The 20750-nt window shown below is 42.3% G+C and overlaps 1 protein-coding gene across 1 annotated transcript; it reads right to left on the reverse strand.

Annotated features, from left to right (window-relative positions):
* Nucleotides 1–1717: 1717 nt before the first annotated feature.
* On the reverse strand, nt 1718–7193 carry RPS4X (ribosomal protein S4 X-linked). Its single transcript, XM_045471242.1, has 7 exons — nt 7135–7193; nt 6057–6134; nt 5378–5558; nt 4896–4993; nt 3353–3524; nt 2445–2602; nt 1718–1881 (listed from the first exon to the last, which is right to left on the reverse strand). The coding sequence occupies exons 1-7, from the start codon at nt 7135–7137 to the stop codon at nt 1780–1782; spliced, it is 792 nt and encodes a 263-aa protein (XP_045327198.1). The 5' UTR covers nt 7138–7193; the 3' UTR covers nt 1718–1779.
* Nucleotides 7194–20750: the final 13557 nt, after the last annotated feature.

Genomic DNA, 20750 nt, shown 5'->3' on the forward strand with positions numbered 1-20750 from the left:
GGGTGGCAGCAAGAAAATCCACCAGTATTCAGGGACTCCTGCTCTCTGGCCTTTCACTGTCTCACCAGCCTGTTTCTCAAGGGGCACCTTAAGATTACTTCTGGCCTGGGGCACCTGAGTGGCTGTCGGTTAAGCATCGGCTTGGGCTCAGGTCATGATCTCATGGTTCGTGGGGTTCGAGCTCCACATAGGGCTCTGTGCTGTCAGCATGGAGCCTGCTTTGGATCCTCTGTCCCCCTCTCTCCACACCTCCCCTACTTGTGCATGCTCGCTTGGTCTCTCTCTTTCCCTCTCTCAAATAGACATTAAAAAAAAAAAAAGATTACTTCTGGCCTGGCTTGACCTGGCTCATCAGAACTGCCTATCTGGACGACTTGATTTGCTTGGACCCCATTCTTGCAGAAATTCCTTCTCCTGCTTAAGCAGGTATCTTGAGGCCCCGTGTTGGACTGCTCTCAAGCCCCAGTCAGTGGCTTTGGTGTCTGCAACGTGAACGGTAGACAAGCTCTGTGGGGCCAAATTGGCGTGGTAGATTCCTGGGGCATCCCTCCTTTAGCTGATTCAGACCTTGCTTAGTTCAACAAGATCAGTTTTCTGCAGCTCCTGACTCCAAGCCCAGGACCCAGCCAGGGGTGGAGGCACTGCAAGCCACAGATCTTCAGTGAGCCTCCTTCTCTGTCAGACCACAGACCTGGGCACCAGGGAGGGCCATTACACATGCCCAGCAAAACATGCAGTGATGTTACACAGGCTCATGAGGTTTCAGATAATGTCCAAATTGTTTTTTCCCCCAAACCTGTCACAGTGGGATTTGGTAAGCTTGAATGATGTGACATGAGGTTAAAAGTGATAGATTCAGCAGTTGTCTGTAGGATAGTTGGTGGTTCTTAACACAAGGCAATTTTGCTCTGTAAGAGGGACTGTCTATATCTGGAGTCATTTTGTAATCGCAACCGGGTAGAAGGGGGAGGCAGGCTCCAACATGCTGTGGTCAGACACCAGGGATGCTGTTCAACATCCCACAATACACAGGACAGCCACCTACAAGTTACCTGGTTTAGTAGTATTAAAATTGAGAAGCCCAGCAATAGGAGGTAGAGATTTTTTAATTTTTTAAAAAAATCTTTGAGAGAGACAGAGTGTGAGCGGGGGGGGGGGGGGGGGGGGAGCAGAGAGGGAGACACAGAATCCAAAGCAGGCTCCAGGCTGTCCACACAGAGCCCACAGATGTGGGGCTCAAACTCAAAGAGCATGAGATCATGACCCGAGCTGAAGTCAGCCGCTTAACCGCTACTCATCTGCCTCATGTTGTTTTCTTCTGTAACTTATTTTTTATAATTTACATCCAAGTTAGCATATGGTGCAACAATGATTTCAGGAGCAGATTCCTTAAGCCCCTTACCCATTTAGCCCACCCCCTCCTTTTTAAGGGAGAGTCAATAGGACAGATGAGTTCCTGGCCAACACTCAGTGTGTGGGGGTCGTCCCCCCTGGCTCTCTCCACTCCTGGGCTAGCTACTGTTCCTTCTTTGTCAAGTCTGGTATATTCTCCCTCCCACCACCCTAGCCCAGCCTAAGGAAAGACACATGAAGATCTACATCACAGAATGCCTAAGGCTGACTGAGTCAATCTGCTTTTTATAAGTAAAATAGGGAAGCTGTAAATTAAAACGAAACTCCACAACCAAACCACAACATACACCAAAGAGACAATTTATCATGTTGTATCAATCTTTAATTATGTGTAAAGACTTCCAATCACATCACCTAGGGACCATTTTACCCACTGCTCTGTTTAGCTGCCAGTCTCTTGTCTCTCTCTTCAGCAATGGTGAGGCGGATGCCCTTTCCACGGGGAAGAGAAATCCATGGTTTATTGCCCTGGAGGGGAAAACAAGGAGAATCAGAAACCACCGCACACTAACTCCATCAGCAGCTTGGCATCCACTACCTTTGTCATCTCATTTAAAGAAAACAGAAACCTGAGAGCATTTAACAACAGTCAGACACTTTTTAGATGCTGCTTTATCAGAAACACCCAGTGCTTGGGCTGCAGAGGCCACTTTATTAAACTCACTGCTCATACATGTAGATGCAAACTATAATATCCTTCGTAATTAAGCACTTAGAAGTACTGAAGTAGTGACCAAGGCCGACTGCTTGTTTCCCCCCAAAAAACTCCACAGGCACAAACTGAAGAACGTAAGTATAAGGCATATTCATTCCCTTACTGGCCAGTTTTCAACCAAGGTGATCAGGTCCCCTGATGATTTTGTGACACTGAAAAAGCATAGGCTTGCCCCAGCCCTGCTTGGTGCAATCCCCATCCCAGAAGAGGATTTACACCAGGATTAGTAGAGCCAGCCAGGAGCCAGGTGCTACAGTCCCAGCAGTACCTGCATTTACTAGTTTTCCTGGACTAGGGAAGGGAGACCCAAACTTACCTTGCCAATAACAAAAATGTTGGAAAGCCGGGTGGCAAAGCTGTTGCCATTGGCATCTTTCACATGAACCACATCAAAAGAACCAGGGTGTCTCTCTCTGTTGGTGATCACACCAATTCTTCCCAGATTAGCACCTCCGGTCACCATACACAGATTACCTAGGTGGAAGAAACAATCTGCTTAGAGCCAGGCACCATGCAAACTCATAACCTAATGTGATGGATGACAAGAGATAGGCCTAAACAAAATCAGTCCTTTTTCCCATTTGAATTTACTTCTATTCTATGGATAGGTTACCCAAGCAGGGACTATCAGGGCTCTCCCAAGATTTGCCCCACCAAAACCACCTCGCCAGGTCCTCACCATGTCTTGCTACTGTTCCTCCAAAGCCCAATGCTCTGCGAGTTACAGACTTTGAGGATGATGACAGCATTACTAAGGGCTGTATCATAATTAGGCTGGCTGCTATTCAGTCATCTTCCTGCCTAGCCCTCAAGCCATTTCCATAGATAGGGGAGCTTTTTTGAGACCTTTACAGATCTGAGAATGTGCCTTACAACAGACTCTCTCTCAGCCATCCAGAATATTCTGAGCATTTGGGCCTCTGGAAGTAAACATACTATATACCTGGGTGTTGGAGAAGTTCTCCAGTTAAGGTTTTCTACACATCCCCCGCACATTTCTTACAACTTTTGAGTTGCCCCCTTCCCAATCCCTTACTACATCAGAAGACCTTTCTCCTTGGTTGCTTATCAGAATCACCTAAGAGGGTTCAAAACAAAACCCTGTACCCAGGCCCGGTGCAAGTCATAATGCTTTATTAAGCTTCCATTATAGGGAGAGAAAAGCAAAGAACAGTGCTCATACCTGGGCTTAAAGAGAATGCCCAGATAACAGAAGCTGCTTACCAGTATCAAACTTGATGAAATCAGTAATCTTTCCAGTCTCCAAATCAATCTGAATGGTGTCATTCACCTTGATGAGGGGATCAGGATAGCGAATGGTGCGAGCATCATGGGTCACCAGATGAGGGATTCCTTTTGTTCCCACAAAGATCTTTCTCACTTTGCACAACTTATACTGGAAACACACAGGAGTTAGCCACATTTAGTTTAGTTCACATGCGCCAAGCTCTAGAACCTATGAAACAGTAAACTCATAGTTGCTAACCCAACCCAGAACATGAAACAGTAACCTCTATTTTGCCCAGAAGGTATGAAACAGTAACCTTGTTCTGCGAATGTATTAAACAGTAACATATGAAACAGTAACTTCTAACTTCCTAGTTCACATGCACCACATGAAACAGTAACTTCAAATGGCAATTGACAGCTGAAGGCAACAGACTTACATAGGAATGGCCATTTGCCAAACTGCAGAATGGTGATCTTGACTTCGTACCCACCATAAATTTTCCTTACTGTCCCTCTCTAGGGCAGTTTTCCTGTTATGTTTTCCTTGTACCACCCCAGGTTACAGTCCAAGGCACTGAAGGCCCCACAACAAGGGTGACTCCCTACTGAGTGGACTGATCACCCTCCTTTCCCCAGGCTGCTTAAGCCTCACAGGCCCCCTGAATTCTTGCAACTCACCCTCATCAGCTCCCTAACAAGTGCCTCTTAATGCCTCCTTCCAAAACACAATTGTTTTGTCTCACAAACTGCAATTGTATTACCAGTTCACCTAATCAACAAATATTTCACATGAAGGGTTTCAACGTTGAATTTTCACTCCAGGGCCTCCTCAAAGTAAATCAAATCACCTTGATGCCACTGGACATGCCTTCCAGCCTGCTGATAACAAGGCAGCTAAGCAAATTAGGGGCTGAATCACCCAATTGAATTAACCTTCATTTATAGCCAATAATTTAAGGAGCCTTAAAACTTTGCATAAAACCACTACAACAAACTGGATTAAATAATCAATGTCTGTAATCTTTTTTTGGATCTCAAACAAATGCCCCAAGGATTATCAGTCTCCTCCATTAACACCTTTCCTCTCTGCAGGGTAAAGCCAGACCCACCAAATGGAGACATGACAGAGGGCCAATCAGGTTGGACTAGTATTGGTTTTCTGGTCCCTTATACTTAAAGGACCCATACTTCAAGCACTAATAAATGTTCCTAGAAATCCCTTTCCTTGCCTCTAAAGCCAAAGTTAAACTGGAATTTATTTCTGCCACAAAAAAGACAATCTGTTAAAAATGTTAACTTCAAACGGGGATCAGTAGGTACCCAGCAATGAACTGTGATACAGCTATTAGTAAGACTTTTACTAACATGACATAAGATTGCACATACAATAGAACCCCACCAACCTGTCAACTGGCTGTTTTCAGGTATATGACCGCAAGCAATCTTAATCCACCTACCTCACTGCAATGGACCAGACCATATACTTAATTCAGGCTCTAACTTCGTACTGAAGACCCAGCCTGCTTAGAACACTCACCTTGGCCTCCTCAGGTGTAATCCGATGAACAGCAAAGCGACCCTTGGTGTCATAGATCAGGCGGAAATTCTCCCCAGTCTTGTCAATGCTGATGACATCTGATATTGGAACAGTTTAAGGTTACTATACAGCCCTACTACCCCATGCTGAGTAACAACGACAACACTCTAAGAAAAAACTCCCCATATGCTTCCCATTTCAAATACTAACAAGAACTCCTAAGGTTAATGATGATGGCTAGCTAATCTTTTAAAACCCTGTCTTTAGGACATATAAAATTTAAGGTTAACTAAAATTTGGTTTTGAGAAAGGATTCCTGATTCTTTGCAGCCCCACACTATGTTAGTAAAAACTGAAGGGGAAGGGCATGCTTTATTTCTGTGACTGATAAAAGCCCACCAATATTAAATACAACTGCCACTTTGGAGAGGAAGATCAAGCAAAAGGAGCCACCACCAAGTGCCCACCACTTAATCACTTACCCATAAAACCAGCAGGGTAGGTTATATCGGTTCGGACCTTGCCATCAATCTTAATAAAACGCTGCATACAGATCTTCTTTACTTCATCTCCTGTTAGGGCATACTTAAGTCTGTTCCTTAGGAAAATGATGAGAGGGAGACACTCTCTCAACTTATGGGGACCAGTAGATGGACGAGGGGCCTGTAAAATGATAAAAAAAAAAATGATCTTCAACTATTGTTGGGATTCACTCAAACTCACTTCCTATGTCCCGAGACCATCAACTAGACACCAGACTATCCATCACCGCCCCCCCCCCACCCAGTGTGGGCAAACGAGAGGTGTCCCAAACTTGTAAAACTATTCCAGAACTTAAACCTTTATTGCATGTTTCCTCTTTACAGGACCAGGCCCATTAAGAACATTTGAATTAGGAGTCCATGTGAGTGTACTATGTCATTACGTGGAACAGAGGCGGCAGAGTTATTAAGGAGTCAGGCAGGATGCAATTAAGGTAGCACAAGGTCTTCAAAAACGGGGAGACAAGAATACTCTTCCCGTAGTCCTGTCCCCAAATAATTCCTGGATATAGTAATCAGGAATGCCTGGTACATAAAGGAGTATAAAATAGGTCCTCTGGACATGTCAACTATATATCCATAACACTGGACAAAAGAAAGTCTCCCTTAAGATACTTACAAACACACCGGTCAGCTTATCCAGCATCCAATGCTTTGGAGCTGCTACCCGCTTCAGATGTTTCTTGGGACCACGAGCCTGAAGGAGAATTTCAGGGTTTTAGATTTCAATGCTGTTAAAATGGTTACAGGTTTTTTCAAGAACAGCTATAACTTCTTGGAAGAATGGAGTCTAAGTTTCCCCCTTCAGAAAAATGTGGACAGTGTTAAGCGTAGGGCTGTGCCAGAAGGCAAAGAAGTAAATGCATAGTTATCTAGCAAATACTATAGGCTCCATAAACTGCACCCACCCCTCTCACTGTATAGAGAACACTAATTACTATCTTTGAGAACTGTTCTATGTATTTTCATATTACTGCTTAGAAGTGTCTGCTGCTTGAGGCTGTTTCTTCTAAGAAACCTTTCTGGCGAAATGGTCAGGGGTTGGACCTTGTGGCACAGAGCCAGCCAGCAACAGAAATGGACAAGAACCCAATCTGTGCTTCTACTTGCTAATCAAATAGAAAAGTTTTTCCATCATAACCGCCTGGTGTGTGTCTGATGCGAGATTAACCTGCCCTCTGCAGAACCACGTGCCAACAGCTGCTCCCTCGTACTCTAAGGCCAAAAGCAGAGAGCCGCTTTCACTTTAGAATGAGGAAGCTTCTCAACGCTGTGTACAGATGCTTACCCGGCCACACTACGCCAAGTCAAGCCATGCCAAAAAAAACAAGGACGAAGAAAACGCTTCTCCTCCTGGCGCCCACCCGCCCTGCCCCGGGCCCATCATCTCTGCCCGTCTTGTCCACCCGCGGCTCCGGCCTGAGAAAGCCGAGGCCGTAGGATCCGTGATCGGGCGTTGGCCGTGCCAGAGACCGAGGCCTTCCCGCCAGTGGCACCGACTCCCCCGCCCCCCCCCCCCGCTTCCTCCGGGGCCGACCTTCGCCCTCGCCCTCGAGCTCGCCTGGGCCAACCCGCTGGCTGCAGCCCCTTCCCCTCCATCCGGCCACCCTCTGCAGTAACCCTGGAGCCCCACGTAGCCCAGGCCCCGGGAGGATGGAAGCTGATGGGCCCAAGAGCTCGCGAGGAAGCCACCTTACCATGGCTGCGCTAGGCACGAAAAGAGGACCGCCTCTTTCCGGTACGCGAGAAAAGAGGGTCGGAGGCTGCGCGCGCCGGAGCCTCAAAACGCTCCGCCCAGTTCCGTCCTTTCCGGGCGCCCCGGGAGTCTATCTTGCCACCTGCTGGTGGGAGGTCATAGGGCCGAAGCTCGAAGCTGGGGCAGTTTTCTCTTTTCCTGCCGCGGTCCCAACCAGTATTTGCTGAGCGCCTCTTCTGTCGCCTGATTCCAAGATGCGCTCGACGTGTTCCCTTGACTTCGAGGACGGCTACTTGAAGTCCCACATACACACAATTGTATAATCAGTAGAATATATTTTGATAGAGATTTAATATTCTTTTTTAAAATGTTTATTTATTTTTGAGAGAGAGAGAGGGAGAGGGACGAGGGAGGGGGGGGGGGGGAACAGAGGATCCAAAGCCGGCCCTGAGCTGACAGCAGGGAGCCCCATGCAAGGCTGTTACTAAGTTAACTTTGTAACAACCAGGGCTGTTGTTACAAAGTCAACTTTGTAGCAGCCCCATCCCATACTAAGTTAACTTAGTAACCGTGAGATCATGACCCGAGCAGAAGTTCAACTCTCAACCGACTGAGCCACCCAGGCGTCCCTAATATTAATTCTTAAGCATATTTTGTCTGTCCTCTTTCCCGAGTACCTTTGAGCCAGCCAAACTGCCCATACTGTAAGTTGGGAAGAACCAACATTTTTATTTCCTCTTGCTTCTCACAGATGGCCAAAGGGGTGGAGTGAAGGGGACAGGAGGGTAGGATCCTTGCTTGAACCTTGGCGCCTTGCTCCTAACTTCCTGTACCACACGTTTGGCACTTACAAAGTCTCCAGGGAAGAGAGGAGACATCGGAGACCATCTGGTTATCTAACTAAAACTTAGATTTTATCGTACTACTTTCCTACTTTGAAACTGCCCTTGGCCCTCCTGCCTGGTCTCTCAAGTCCCTCTGCCTGTTACCTGCCACCTACTGCGCCTGGACACCCATTGCTCCCTTCCCCCATCCTAAACCTCAAAGCTTAAGCCACTCCAAACAACATACTCCTCTCAGAAAGCTCCCTCTTTCAAGCCTCTTGCCTGTGGACCTGATGATTCCTCAGCTTGGAGCTGCCATGGAACAGCCCAATCCCCTTTCTAGGCATCTAATCCCACTCCTCAACCTTGGGGATATATACAGCTCAAGTCTCTCTGGCTGCAAGAGCCTGCGAGCCCCCTCAGGCAGGGTCAATCCCACATTCTTCCACCCCAGAGCCCTTTGTTCAAACTCAAAGGCAGCACTTAACACATTGGGTTGTAATGACTGGTGTCCTTGTCTGTCCTCCATTAGACTGAGCATCTCCATAATCTCCATAACAAAGATGGCCCTAATCCATCTGGGCAATCCCTTTGCCACTTGAGGGAGAGCTTGGCGCTGTGTCTAGCACTTGGTAAATACTTGTTGAATGAATAAATTGAGTCAACATACCACCCATTGTACTGAGTCTTTTTTTTTTTTTTTAGTTTATTTATTTTGAGAGAGAGAGAGAAAGAGAGAGAGAATGCTTGAGCAGTGGAGGGGCAGAGAGGGAGAGAGAATCCCAAGCTGGATCTGCACAGTCAGTGCGGAGTCCAATTTGGGGCTCGAACTCATGAACTGTGAGATCATGTCCTAAGCTGTAATCAAGAGTCAGACGCTTAACTGACTGAGCCACCCAGGCACCCCTTGCCAAGTCTTACTATACTATCCCTGAGAGTCTCCAGCCTGTGCCTGTTCTCTTCCTGCCATGGTGTCAAGCTCATTGCTCAGGAGGTCCCATTTTACATGTCTCTGCTCTACCCTCCACTCTACCCCTCAGCAGTCTGCAGAGGTGCGAGAGGGGAAAAAAAAAAATGTTGCCTCTTCTCAACCAGACAGTGTGAACTAGGAAGGCAGGGACTCTTCTGTCTAAAACTAGGCCCATAGTAAAGTATGCTATGAAGTATTATTGGAAAGAAGGGGCAGTTGATTAGAGGTAGGGATTAGAGAGAGGGAAGGTGATGAGACAGTAAATGGAAGGTTTTCTGTCCGAGGATACTGGGGGGATAGGGTGCAGCCAACAGAAATGATGGGAGTTGATTTGGGAGTGAGGAATAACCATAGGAATTGCAGCCAGAGAGGATGGGGGGGGGGTGGGTGTAAGGGGAGGCCTAGATCTGCAGATTTTACTTAATCAAGATCACACAGCCAGTTAGGGGTGGGGGGTGGGGGTGGGGAGCTGGTCTCTTGCATCCCAGGTCAGCAGGTTTGTTTGCTTTTGTACCACAGCTTGTCAAAGGACTTGAGGGAATCAAAGTGCCTTTTTCAGTATACGGGTTATTTTTCCCTCTGTCAGTTTGTATTTATGCACAAAGACACTCTAACAACAATGAAGGGAATTTGGAAAGAGCTTAAGAAAATCACAAATAGCACCTCCCCAAACCCCCTAAACACATCATCTGTATTCATTTGCTCCTTTTCCTGTTCTCATTCTGATCTGTTTGTGTGCATGCATACTTTTACATAATTTTAGTCCTAGCATACAGACCACTTTGCATTCTGCTTTTATTATATAATAAATACCTTCTGAGTTGCTACATAATCTTCATAATTATTATTTTAACAGCTGCATCATATTCCAATAAATGGATGTCCCATAATTAATAAAAGTTCTCTATGGCTGAACATTAAGTTTCTTGCACTTTTTCTTTATTGTGAATACCACTGTATAGTGAACTGTTTCCTTCATAAGCTTTTTCCTTCAGTCGAATGATATCCTCAGAATAAATCCATTTCTTCACCCAACATGTACTGAGTGCCTACTCTGTGTCAAGCTCAGTATTACCAACCTGGGATGCAGGGATGATTAAGATCTAGTTCCAGCTCTCAAGGAATTCACACTACAATGAAAGAGGCAAACTGGGAGGAGGGGACAGAAAACCTGGAGAAGCTCATCAGAGAAAAGATCGTAGTGAGACAGTCTGGAACACAGAGGGCTGCTAAATTTTGGACTTTAGCCTGTAGGTGTACAATGGGGGACCGTTGAAAGATTTGAAGGACAGAGTCAACTTTGTATTTCAGAAAGATAACTCTGCTCCCTACAGAATGGCTTGAAGGAAGTGTGAGTGGCTTGGAGGAGATGGGTTAGGGCTATTTTCTTTTTTTTTTTTTTTTTTTTAAATTTTTTTTTCAGCGTTTATTTATTTTGGGGACAGAGAGAGACAGAGCATGAACGGGGGAGGGGCAGAGAGAGAGGGAGACACAGAATCGGAAACAGGCTCCAGGCTCTGAGCCATCAGCCCAGAGCCCGACGCGGGGCTCGAACTCACGGACCGCGAGATCGTGACCTGGCTGAAGTCGGACGCTTAACCGACTGTGCCACCCAGGCGCCCCTAAGGGCTATTTTCAATGATATAAGCAAGAAACAGAAGAGTGAGACCCATGTCTGTGACTGGGGGGAGGGGCGGAGGAAAAGGGGATAGATTCAAAAGACACTGCATGCAAATGGGAGTATTGGCAGAATCTGATGAAAAAGATGAATGTGCAGGAGTGAGGGACAAAGAGGTAATTAGGATGACTCCCAGGTTTCTGGCTTGGTGACTCAGTGGTACATTTGCTGGGAAAAAGGAGGAGGCATTTTGGTGTGAGATGCACGGTGAGGAGGGGGGACATCAGATTGGAGATGTCTTATAGACACAGGTCTGAGCTCAGGTGTATGACCTGGCCTGGAGACTCACATTTGAGAGAATCTGTGCATCTGTCCATGGGAATGGTTTGGCAGTAAGTGTTGGAGGGGGGAGCAACTATGCTAAGAGTCTGAACACTGCAGTAGTGTATGTGTATTGCCAAAAACATTTCTCAGAAGATCCTTGCAATTATACTCGTGCAATACTCAGCCTGGTAATCACTTATTTTTAACATTTACTGATGTGATTGTTTTAATTTGCACTTAAAAAAATCACTTGTGAGGTTGAACGTTTTGCCATATGCTTACTTACTCATTCCATTTCCTCTTATGTGAAGTATCTGCCCATTTATCTTTGGGGGACATGTTTTCCTGATGGGTTTGCATGAGTGTTTTATAAAACACAGAAGTTTATCTTTTGTCATATTTGAGGCAGATATTTTTACCAGATGGTTATTTTCTTTTTGGTTATATTTTTCTATGTACAAATTTTCATAATTTTATGTAACTAAATCTATTGAACTTTTCTCTTGCAATTTCTTGTCAGTTCAAAGCTTAGAAGGTTAACAGTTCAAAGAGCTGCTAAATACTCAATTCTATTTAATAGCATATATTTGATTATTGATTTGGGGTTTACAAAGATAAATAGAATAAATAAAAAATTCTATTTTTCCCCAAATGGCTAGCCAATTTTCTCGCTACAATATATTGAATGATCTTTCTCTTTTCTATTGTGTGGTAAGAACAGTGTTAGCATTAAATGAAGTCATATATAGTATGTGGTTCTATTTCTATAAGTATGAGCATGGGAGATGGAGTCTATGGTGAGCACAGAGACAGGCATTCCCAGTATCCTGTCCCAGACTGCCAGAGTGAAGGGACGCATATGAGTGGTTCATGGTCATAAGTCATTCTGAGTAGAGCAGTCCAAACCCCTCACTCCCTGTCTTAAAGAGTAGCTCTCATGCTTCATATTCCCTGATCAACTAATTGCAGCAATCAACCAACAGCACAGCCTACGCCATTTCTCACATTGATGGGACATAGTGAGGCAGAGTGAAAAGGGCACAATTTGAATCTGTCTCTGTGTGCCCTAGAGCAAGTGGATTCACTTCTCTGAATCACAGGTTCCTTATCAGAAAACAGGGATAACAATCTTTACTCTTCAGTTTGTTGTAAGGGTCAGAGATGGTGTATCAAGTGCATAGAACACAGTAGTGACTCAATCAGTGAATTAGTACTTCAATTCTCTCCTGACCACTTCTGGCTACTCCCTTCTTAAATTTATTTTTTAAGCATCTTTGTTGAGGAATAATTGACGTATGATGAAGGACACATCTCTAAAGTATACAGTTTGACAAATTTTGACCAATGTGTATACCCAATGAAACCATCACCACAACTAAGATAAAGGAACATGTTCATCACCCCCTCATGTACCTTTGTAATACCTCACTCCAACCCCTCCCCCTGCATTCCCAGGCAGTTACTGATCTGCTTTCAGTCACTATTGATTAATTTGCATTTTATAGAATTTTCAAGAAGCAGAAATCTTAAAGTATGTACTCTTTTTGTCTAGCATCTTTCATTCAGCATAATTATTTTGAGATTCATCCATGTTGTTACATGTATTAATAGTTTATTCTTTTTATTGTTTAGTAGTACTTTGTTGTGTGATATACCACAATAAGCTCATCCATTCATCTATGGATAGACCTTTGGGTTGTTTCCAGTTTGGGGTGATTACAAATAAAGCTGCTGTAAGCATTTCTGTACAAGTCTTTATGGACAAATATTTTCATTTCTTTTGGCAAATACCTGTGAGTGGAATGGCTAAGTCATATGATAGATGTATATTTAACTTAATATTTTAATGTTTATTTTGAGAGAGATAGCACAAGTGGGGGAGGGGCAGAGAGCAGGGGATAGAGGATCCAAAGCAGGTTCCACACTGACAGCAGCAAGCCCATGACCTGAACCGAAGTCAGATGCTCAACTGACTGAGTCACCCAGGAGCCCCGATGTATATATAACTGAAAAAAAATTGCCAGGTGTGCATGGGTGGCTCAGTGGATTCAGTATCTGGCTCTTGGTTTATGCTTGGTTCATGATCTCACAGTTTGTGGGTTTGAGACCCATATTGGGCTCTGTGCCGACAGTGGGGGGCCTGCTTGGAATTCTCTCTCTCCCTCTCTCTCTGTCCCTCCCCCCATCTCCCTCAAAATAAATAAACTTAAAAAAATTGCCAGATGGTTGTATTATTTTACATTCCCATTAGCAGTGTTTGAGAGTTCTAGTTGCTCCACATATTAAGGTCATTCTTTTTTTTTTTTTTAATTTAATTTCCCTATTGTGGAAAATATATACAACATAAAATTTACCATTTTGGTCACTTTTTAAAAGTTTACTTATTTTGAGAGAGAGAGAGAGTGCACGTGCATGAGTGGGGGAGGGTCAAAGGCAGAGGGAGAGAGAGAGAGGGAATCACAAATCCCGATTGGGGTTAAATCTCACAAAATGTGAGATCATGACCTGAGCAGAAATCTAGAGGCAGACTCTTAACTGACTGAACCACATAGGTGTCCCCATTTTGGCCATTTTTAAGTGTACAATGAAGTGGCATTAAGTACATTCACAGTGTTGTGCAAACATCACCACTAATCATTTTCAGAATTTTTTCATCTTTCTGAGAGAAACTCCATACATTAAACAATTGTTCCTCTTTCCCTTCTGCCCCCAGTGCCTGGTAACCTCTATCCAACTTTCTGTCTCTGTGAGTTTGCCTACTCTAGGTATCTTATGTAAGTGGCATCATAGGACATTTGTCCTTTTCTATCTGGCTTATTTTATTTAGCATAGTATTTTCAAGTTTCATCCATGTTGTAGTATGTCTCATATTTTCATTCTTTTTGAACTCTGAACAATATTCCATTGCATGCATATACCACAGTTAGTTTATCTATTCATCTGTTGATGGACACTAGTGTTTTTTCCATCTTTTGGCTATTGTGAATACTGCTGCACTGAACATTGGTGTGCAAGTATCTGCTGAAATCCTTTCTTTCATTTCTTTTGGGTCTATACGTAGAAGTGGAATTGCTGGGCCATATGGTAATTCTCCGCTTAACTTTTGGGGAATTGCCAAATTGTTTTCCACAGTGGCTGCACCATTTTACACTCCCAGCATCAATGTGCAAGGGTTTCCAAATCTCCCGATGTCCTCACCAACACCTATTATTTTCCATTAAAAAAAAATCCAGCCATCCTAATGGATGAGAAGAGGTATCTCATGGGGGTTTTGATTTGCATTTCCTTAATGATTAGTGGTGTTGAGCATCTTTTCATGTGCTTATTGCCCATTTGTATACATTCTTTGGAGAAATATCCATGCAAGTGCTTTGCCTATTTTTGGAATTGGGTTGTTTGCTTTGTTGTTGTTGAGTTGTAAAAGTTCTTTATGTATTCTGAATACTTATAGGCCTATGATTTGCAAATATATTCCCCCATTCTGTGGGTTGTATTTTTATTGTCCTGAGTCCTTTGATACACAAATATTTTTAATTTTGATGAAGTACAATTTATCTGTTTTTTCTTTTGTTGTCTGTCAAGGTCAGTCTTATTAATTTTTCCATCCTAACATATGTATACTGGTATATCATTGTGGCTTTATTTTGCATTTCTCTGATAGCTAATGATGCTCAATATCTTGCCATCCATTTATCTTTTTTGCTGAAATATCTGGTCAAATGTCTTGCCTATTTTTCACACGAGTTGTTTATTTTCTTATTGTATTTAAGTGTTCTTTATATATTCTGGATGAAAAATTCTTTATCAGATATGTGATTTGCAAATATTTTCTTCAAGTCTGTGGTTGATTTGTCTTTTCATTTTTTATTTTTTTTTTAAATTTTTTTTTTTCAACGTTTATTTATTTTTTTTGGGGACAGAGAGAGACAGAGCATGAACGGGGGAGGGGCAGAGAGAGAGGGAGACACAGAATCGGAAACAGGCTCCAGGCTCTGAGCCATCAGCCCAGAGCCCGACGCGGGGCTCGAACTCACGGACCGCGAGATCGTGACCTGGCTGAAGTCGGACGCTTAACCGACTGCGCCACCCAGGCGCCCCTCTTTTCATTTTTTAAACAGTGTCTTTAAAAAAACACAAGAACTTAATTACAATGAAGTCCAGTTTAACAATGGTTTTTTCTTTTCTTTTTTCTCAGTTTATTTATTTTGAGAGAGAGAGAGAGAGAGAGAGAGAGAATCCCAAAGAGGGGCTTGATCCCACCAACTGTGAAATCCTGACCTGAGCTGAAACTAAGAGTCAGATGCTGACCAACTGAGCCACCCAGGCACCCTATCAATTGTTTTTTCTTGCACAGATTGTGCTTTTGGTATTGTATCTAAGAAATCTTTGTCTAACCAAAAATCAGATTTTCTCCTATGATTTCTTCTAGAAATTTAATATTTTTAGGTTTTACATTTCAGTTTATGATCCATTTTGTTAATTGCTTATGGATATCCAACTGTTTCAGAACTTGTTGAAAAGATAATTCCCTTTGGTCACTTCTGGCTACTTCCTCACCAAACTTAAAAAAAAAAAATTCTTGGGACACCAGGGTGGCTTGTTGGCTCAGGTCAAAAATCACTATTGTGAGATAGAGCCCTGTGTAGGGCTCAGTGCAGAGCGTGGAACCTGCTTAGAATTCTTTCTCTACCTCTCTGTCCCTCCCCCGCTCACATGTGTGTGCTCTGTCTCAATAAATAAATAAATACACTTAAAAAAACACATTCTTTCTAATCACTTAAGTCACAGATAAATACATTCGCCTTGTAAAATATAAAATCATTTTGACCACTTTTAATCCAATCATGCTTTCCCCAACACTCCCCACCGATAACTCTAACAACATCTATTTGAAGTGTATCTTTCTAGATCTTTTTCTACATACACTCACACACACACACACACACACACACACACACACACACAATATTGTATGTTTTGTTTTGTTTAGATAGGCTCATCCTATACGTATCATTCTGAATCTAGCTTTTTCTTACATAACCAGCCCTCTCACAGATCTTTTCATGCTAGCACATAGAGATCTACTTCATTTTCTTTAGCTGCTTCATAGCAGTATCCCTTAGTGCCACTATAACTTTGTTTCACCCTTGTTTTATTGATGGCTATTTAGGTGGTTTCTATCATTTTTCTACTTCTCTAAACAATGCTGTAGATGAATATCCCTAAATACGCTTTTGCTGCACATGTGTTTCCCTAGGTAGATACTGAGAAGTGGAATTTATTCAACAAATATCTATATAACACTTATTATGTGCTAAGCACTCTTATTATGTGCTAAATGCTTTGCATATGTAGACTCAAACCTCACAACAGCCCCATGTTTTCATCCTTGTTCTACAAGTGAGGAAACCAAGGCACAGAGAGGTCGAACAACTTCTCAAAGATCACACATCTAGTCAGTAGCAGGGAGGGTCAGGATTTGAATTCAGATCATTTGGATCCAGAGTTCAGTTTGCAGGGTCACAGGACATGGGTATCTTTAATTTCACTTTTATTTTAATGTTTATTTATTTTGGGAGGGAGAGAGAGGAGGGACTGAATCTCCAAGCAGGCTCCTAATTGTCAGCGCAGAGCCCAACTCGGTGCTCAAACTCAATGAACTATGGCATCATGACCTGAGGAAATCAAGAGTCAGGCACTTAACCGACTGAGCCACCCAGGCACTGCTCAGTGGTTTCCAGTTTGGAACTTTTAGGAATAAAGCTGTTAGGAACATTTGTGTGCAGGTTTTTATGTGAACATAAGTTTTCATTTCTCTGAGGCAAATGCCCAAGACTGCACTTGCTGGGTTGTATGGTAAGTGCATGTTTACTTTGATTTAAACTGCCCTGGGGCGCCTGGGTGGCTCAGTCGGTTAAGCGTCTGACTTCAGCTCAGGTCACGATCTCGCGGTCTGTGAGTTCGAGCCCCGCGTCGGGCTCTGGGCTGATGGCTCAGAGCGTGGAGCCTGCTTCCGATTCTGTCTCCCTCTCTCTCTGCCCCTCCCCCGTTCACGCTCTGTCTCTCTCTGTCTCAAAAATAAATAAACACTAAAAAATAAAAAAAAAAAATAAACTGCCCTATTCCATGCCACAGTGCTTGTATCATTTTACATTCTCACCATTAGTATGTGAGTGATCTAGTTTCTCTGCATCCTTGTCAGCATCTGGTGTTGTCACTGTTTTTTATTTTAGCCATTCTGATATGAGTGTGTATCTCATTGTATTTTGAATTTACCTTTCCCGAATAGCTAAGTGATGTTGAACATTGTTTCATAATGCTTATTAGCCACCTGAATATCCTTTTCAGTGAAATGTGTGTGCATGTCTTTTGTCTATTTTCTAATTGGATTATTTGTAATTTTACGGTTGAGTTTGGAGTATTCTTTACATATGCTAGTTTTGAGAGCACTTAATATATTCTAGATACTATTCCTTTACCAAATTTGTAGTTTGGAAGTATTTTCTTCCAGTCTGTAGCTTGTGTTTTCATACTCTTTTACATAGGCTTTCATAGAGCAAAAGTTTTGTAATTTCACAAAGTTGAATGTATCAATTTTTCCTTTTATAGATAATGCCTTTTGGTGTCAAGTCTAAGAATTCTTCACCCAGCCCCAGGTTTTGAGGATTTTCTTCCATATGTTTTTCTAAAAGTTTTGTAGTTTGTTTTGTTATTAAATCAGTTTTGATTTTGAGTTACTTTTTGTATATGATGTGAGGTTTAGGGTTTTTTTTTTTTTTTTTTTTTTTTTTTGCTTATGGATGTCCATTTGCTCCAGCAGCATTCTTTGAGAAGGCTGTCTCTCCTCCTTTAAACTACTTTTGAAATTTTGTCAAAAACAATTTGGTCGGGGGCGCCTGGGTGACTCACCTGGTTGAGCATCTGACTTCGGCTCAGGTCATGATCTTGAAGTTCCTGAGTTTGAGCCCCACATCGGGCCTGTTGCTGTCAGCGCAGAGCCCACTTTGGATCCTCTGTCCCCCTTCTATGTGCCCCTCCTCTGCTTGTGCTCTCTCAAAAATAAACATTTAAATAATAATAATAATAATTTGGTCAGATTTGTATGAGTCCATTTCTGGCTTCTCTATTCTGTTCCACTGACCTCTTTCCACCAGTATTATCTTCACTGCTGTAGCTACAGAGTAAGCTTTAACATTGATTGGAGTGATTCTTCCCACTTTATTCTTCTTTAACAAAATTGTTTTAGCCAGTCTAGTTCCTTTGCCCTTCCATATAGACTTTGGTATGTCTATGACAAACTTGCTGAGATTTTGATAGAAATTGCAGTAAATTTGTAGATTCAATTAGGTGTTCTATGATTTCTTTCATCAGTATTTTGTAATTTTTAGATGAAGATCCTAACCAGGGTTTATACTAATTATATATATAAATATATATATGTAAATATATATTTAGTGAGGCATCTGGCTGGCTCAGTCAGTAGAGCATGCAACTCTTGACCTCGGGGTTGTGAGTTTGAGCCCCAAGTTGGGTATAGAAATTATTTAATAATAAAATCTTTGGGGCATTCACTTTCGAACGCCCCCTCTCTGTGAAGAGATCTTTCATACCATTCTTCCTTTCTGATCTTATACTCTAATAAACTTTTTCCTGCTACTCAAAAAAGTAAAATCTTAAAAAAATAAAATATATATTTAGTGATGATAAATGGCATCACGTCTTAAATTTTGGTTTCCATATGTTCGTTACTAGTATACCAAAATGTGATGGCTTTTTGTGTGTTGGTCTTATTTCCTTTGGACTTCTTGAACTCATTTATTAGTTCCAGGAGTGGTTTATAGATTTCTTGGGATTTGCTATGTGGATGATCATACCATCTGCAAAGAGGAAAAGTTTTCTTTCTTTCTTCCTGATCTGTATTTTTTTTTTTTCTGCCTTACTGTAGGGAGCAGGACTTCCAGTGCCACATTAAATAAGAATGATGAATGTATTTCTTTGTCTTACTGCCAGTCCTAGAGAGAAAGCATTTAGTTTTTCTCCAGTAAGCATGATGGTAGCTGTAGGGTTTTTTGGAGATACTCTTTATGAGATTGAGGAAATTCCCCTTTACTCCTATGTACCAAGAGTTTGTTGTTGTTGTTGTTCTAATGATTTGGTATTGTCTCTTGTCAAGTGCTTTTTCTGCATTAACTGATATGATCATATATTTTTTTCTTCTTTAGTCTGTGGATATGGTAAATTGTGTTGATTGAGGTTAAATTTCTGTTTAGAATTTTTGCATCTAAGCCCAGGAGAGATATTGGTCTGTAATTTTCCTCTTTTGTGTGTTGTCTTTGTCTGGTTTTGATATCAGAGCAATACTTGAGAGGTGGTTCTTCCTGTTATTTTTGGGAAGACGTTGTGTAAAATTGGTGTTAATTCTTCTTTGAACATTTCATATAATTCTCCAGTGAAAAAAATCTGGGCCTAAAGATTCCTGGGAGCTCTTTAATTACACAAATTCAATCTCTTTAATGGTTGTAGGACTATTCACATTACCTATTTCATCTTGGTAGAGTTTTGTAGGCTTGTGGACTTTGAGGAGTTGGTCCATTTCTTGTACACTGAATTTATGAGCATGTAGTTATTTGCAGTATTCTCTTAGCCCTTTAATAGCTGCAGAATCAGTAGTGCCATTCCCTGTTTCATTCCTGATTTCGGTAATTTGTGTTTTCTCTTTTTATTTGTGTCAGTCTTGCTAGAGTTTTGCCAATTTTATTGACTTTTTTTCTGAAGAACCAGCTTTTATTTCATTGATTTTTTCCCCCCATTGTTTTTCTGTTTTCAATTCCACTGATTGCTCCTTCCATCTTTATTTCCTTCTGTCCTCTTGGTTTGGGTTTATTTTGCTCTTCTTTTTCTTGCTTCTTGAGGTAGGTATGTAGACTACTGGTTTGAGATTTTTCCTCTCTTTTTTTTTTTTTTAATTTTTTTTTTCAACGTTTATTTATTTTTGGGACAGAGAGAGACAGAGCATGAACGGGGGAGGGGCAGAGAGAGAGGGAGACACAGAATCGGAAACAGGCTCCAGGCTCTGAGCCATCAGCCCAGAGCCCGACGCGGGGCTCGAACTCACAGACCACGAGATCGTGACCTGGCTGAAGTCGGACGCTTAACCGACTGCGCCACCCAGGCGCCCCTCCTCTCTTTCTAATGTAAGTATTTGGTGCTATACATTTCCTTGTCTGCTTTTGCTGCATCCTGCACATTTCAATATACCATATTCTCATTTTCACTCAGTTCAATATATATATATTGAAGCACTCTGTGTTTGCTTCCTGTATTTTGAAGCTTTGTTGTTGGTGCATTCACATTTAGGATTGCTATGTTTCTTGGTGAATTGATCCTTTTACCATTATGTGATGTCCCTCCTTGTCCTTAGTAATTTTCTTTGCTCTGAAGTCTCCTTTGTCTGATACGAATATAATCACTTCTGTTTTTTGAAAAATTAATGTTTACATGATGCATCTTTCTTTCATTCTTTTACTTTCTTTTTTAATTTTTTAATTTTTTTTAAAAACAGAGAGAGTGCACGAGCAGGGGAGAGGGGCAGAGGGGGAGAGAGAGAGAGACAGAGACAGAGAGACAGAGAGAATCTTAAGCAGGTTCCACACTCAGCACAGAGTATAATGTGGTGCTCGATCCCATGACCTTGGGATCATGACCTGAGCCGAAATCAAGAGATGGATGCTCAACTGGCCGAGTCCCCCAGGCACCCATGTTAGGAGATTCTTTTTTTTTTTTTAATGTTTATTTATTTATTTTTGAGAGAGAGAGAGAGAGACAGAGAGAGACAGAGAGTATGAGCTCAAGTGAATGAGCAGGGTAGGGGCCGAGAGAGA

The sequence above is a fragment of the Leopardus geoffroyi genome, chromosome X (assembly GCF_018350155.1).
Source record: "Leopardus geoffroyi isolate Oge1 chromosome X, O.geoffroyi_Oge1_pat1.0, whole genome shotgun sequence".
Taxonomy (NCBI): domain Eukaryota; kingdom Metazoa; phylum Chordata; class Mammalia; order Carnivora; family Felidae; genus Leopardus; species Leopardus geoffroyi.

Coding starts and splice junctions, on each gene's coding strand:
- RPS4X (XM_045471242.1), bottom strand. Junction 5,559..6,056: donor ATAAGCTGACCGGTGTGTTT/GTAAGTATCTTA, acceptor ATCATTTTACAG/GCCCCTCGTCCATCTACTGG. Junction 3,525..4,895: donor TTACACCTGAGGAGGCCAAG/GTGAGTGTTCTA, acceptor GTGTGTTTCCAG/TATAAGTTGTGCAAAGTGAG.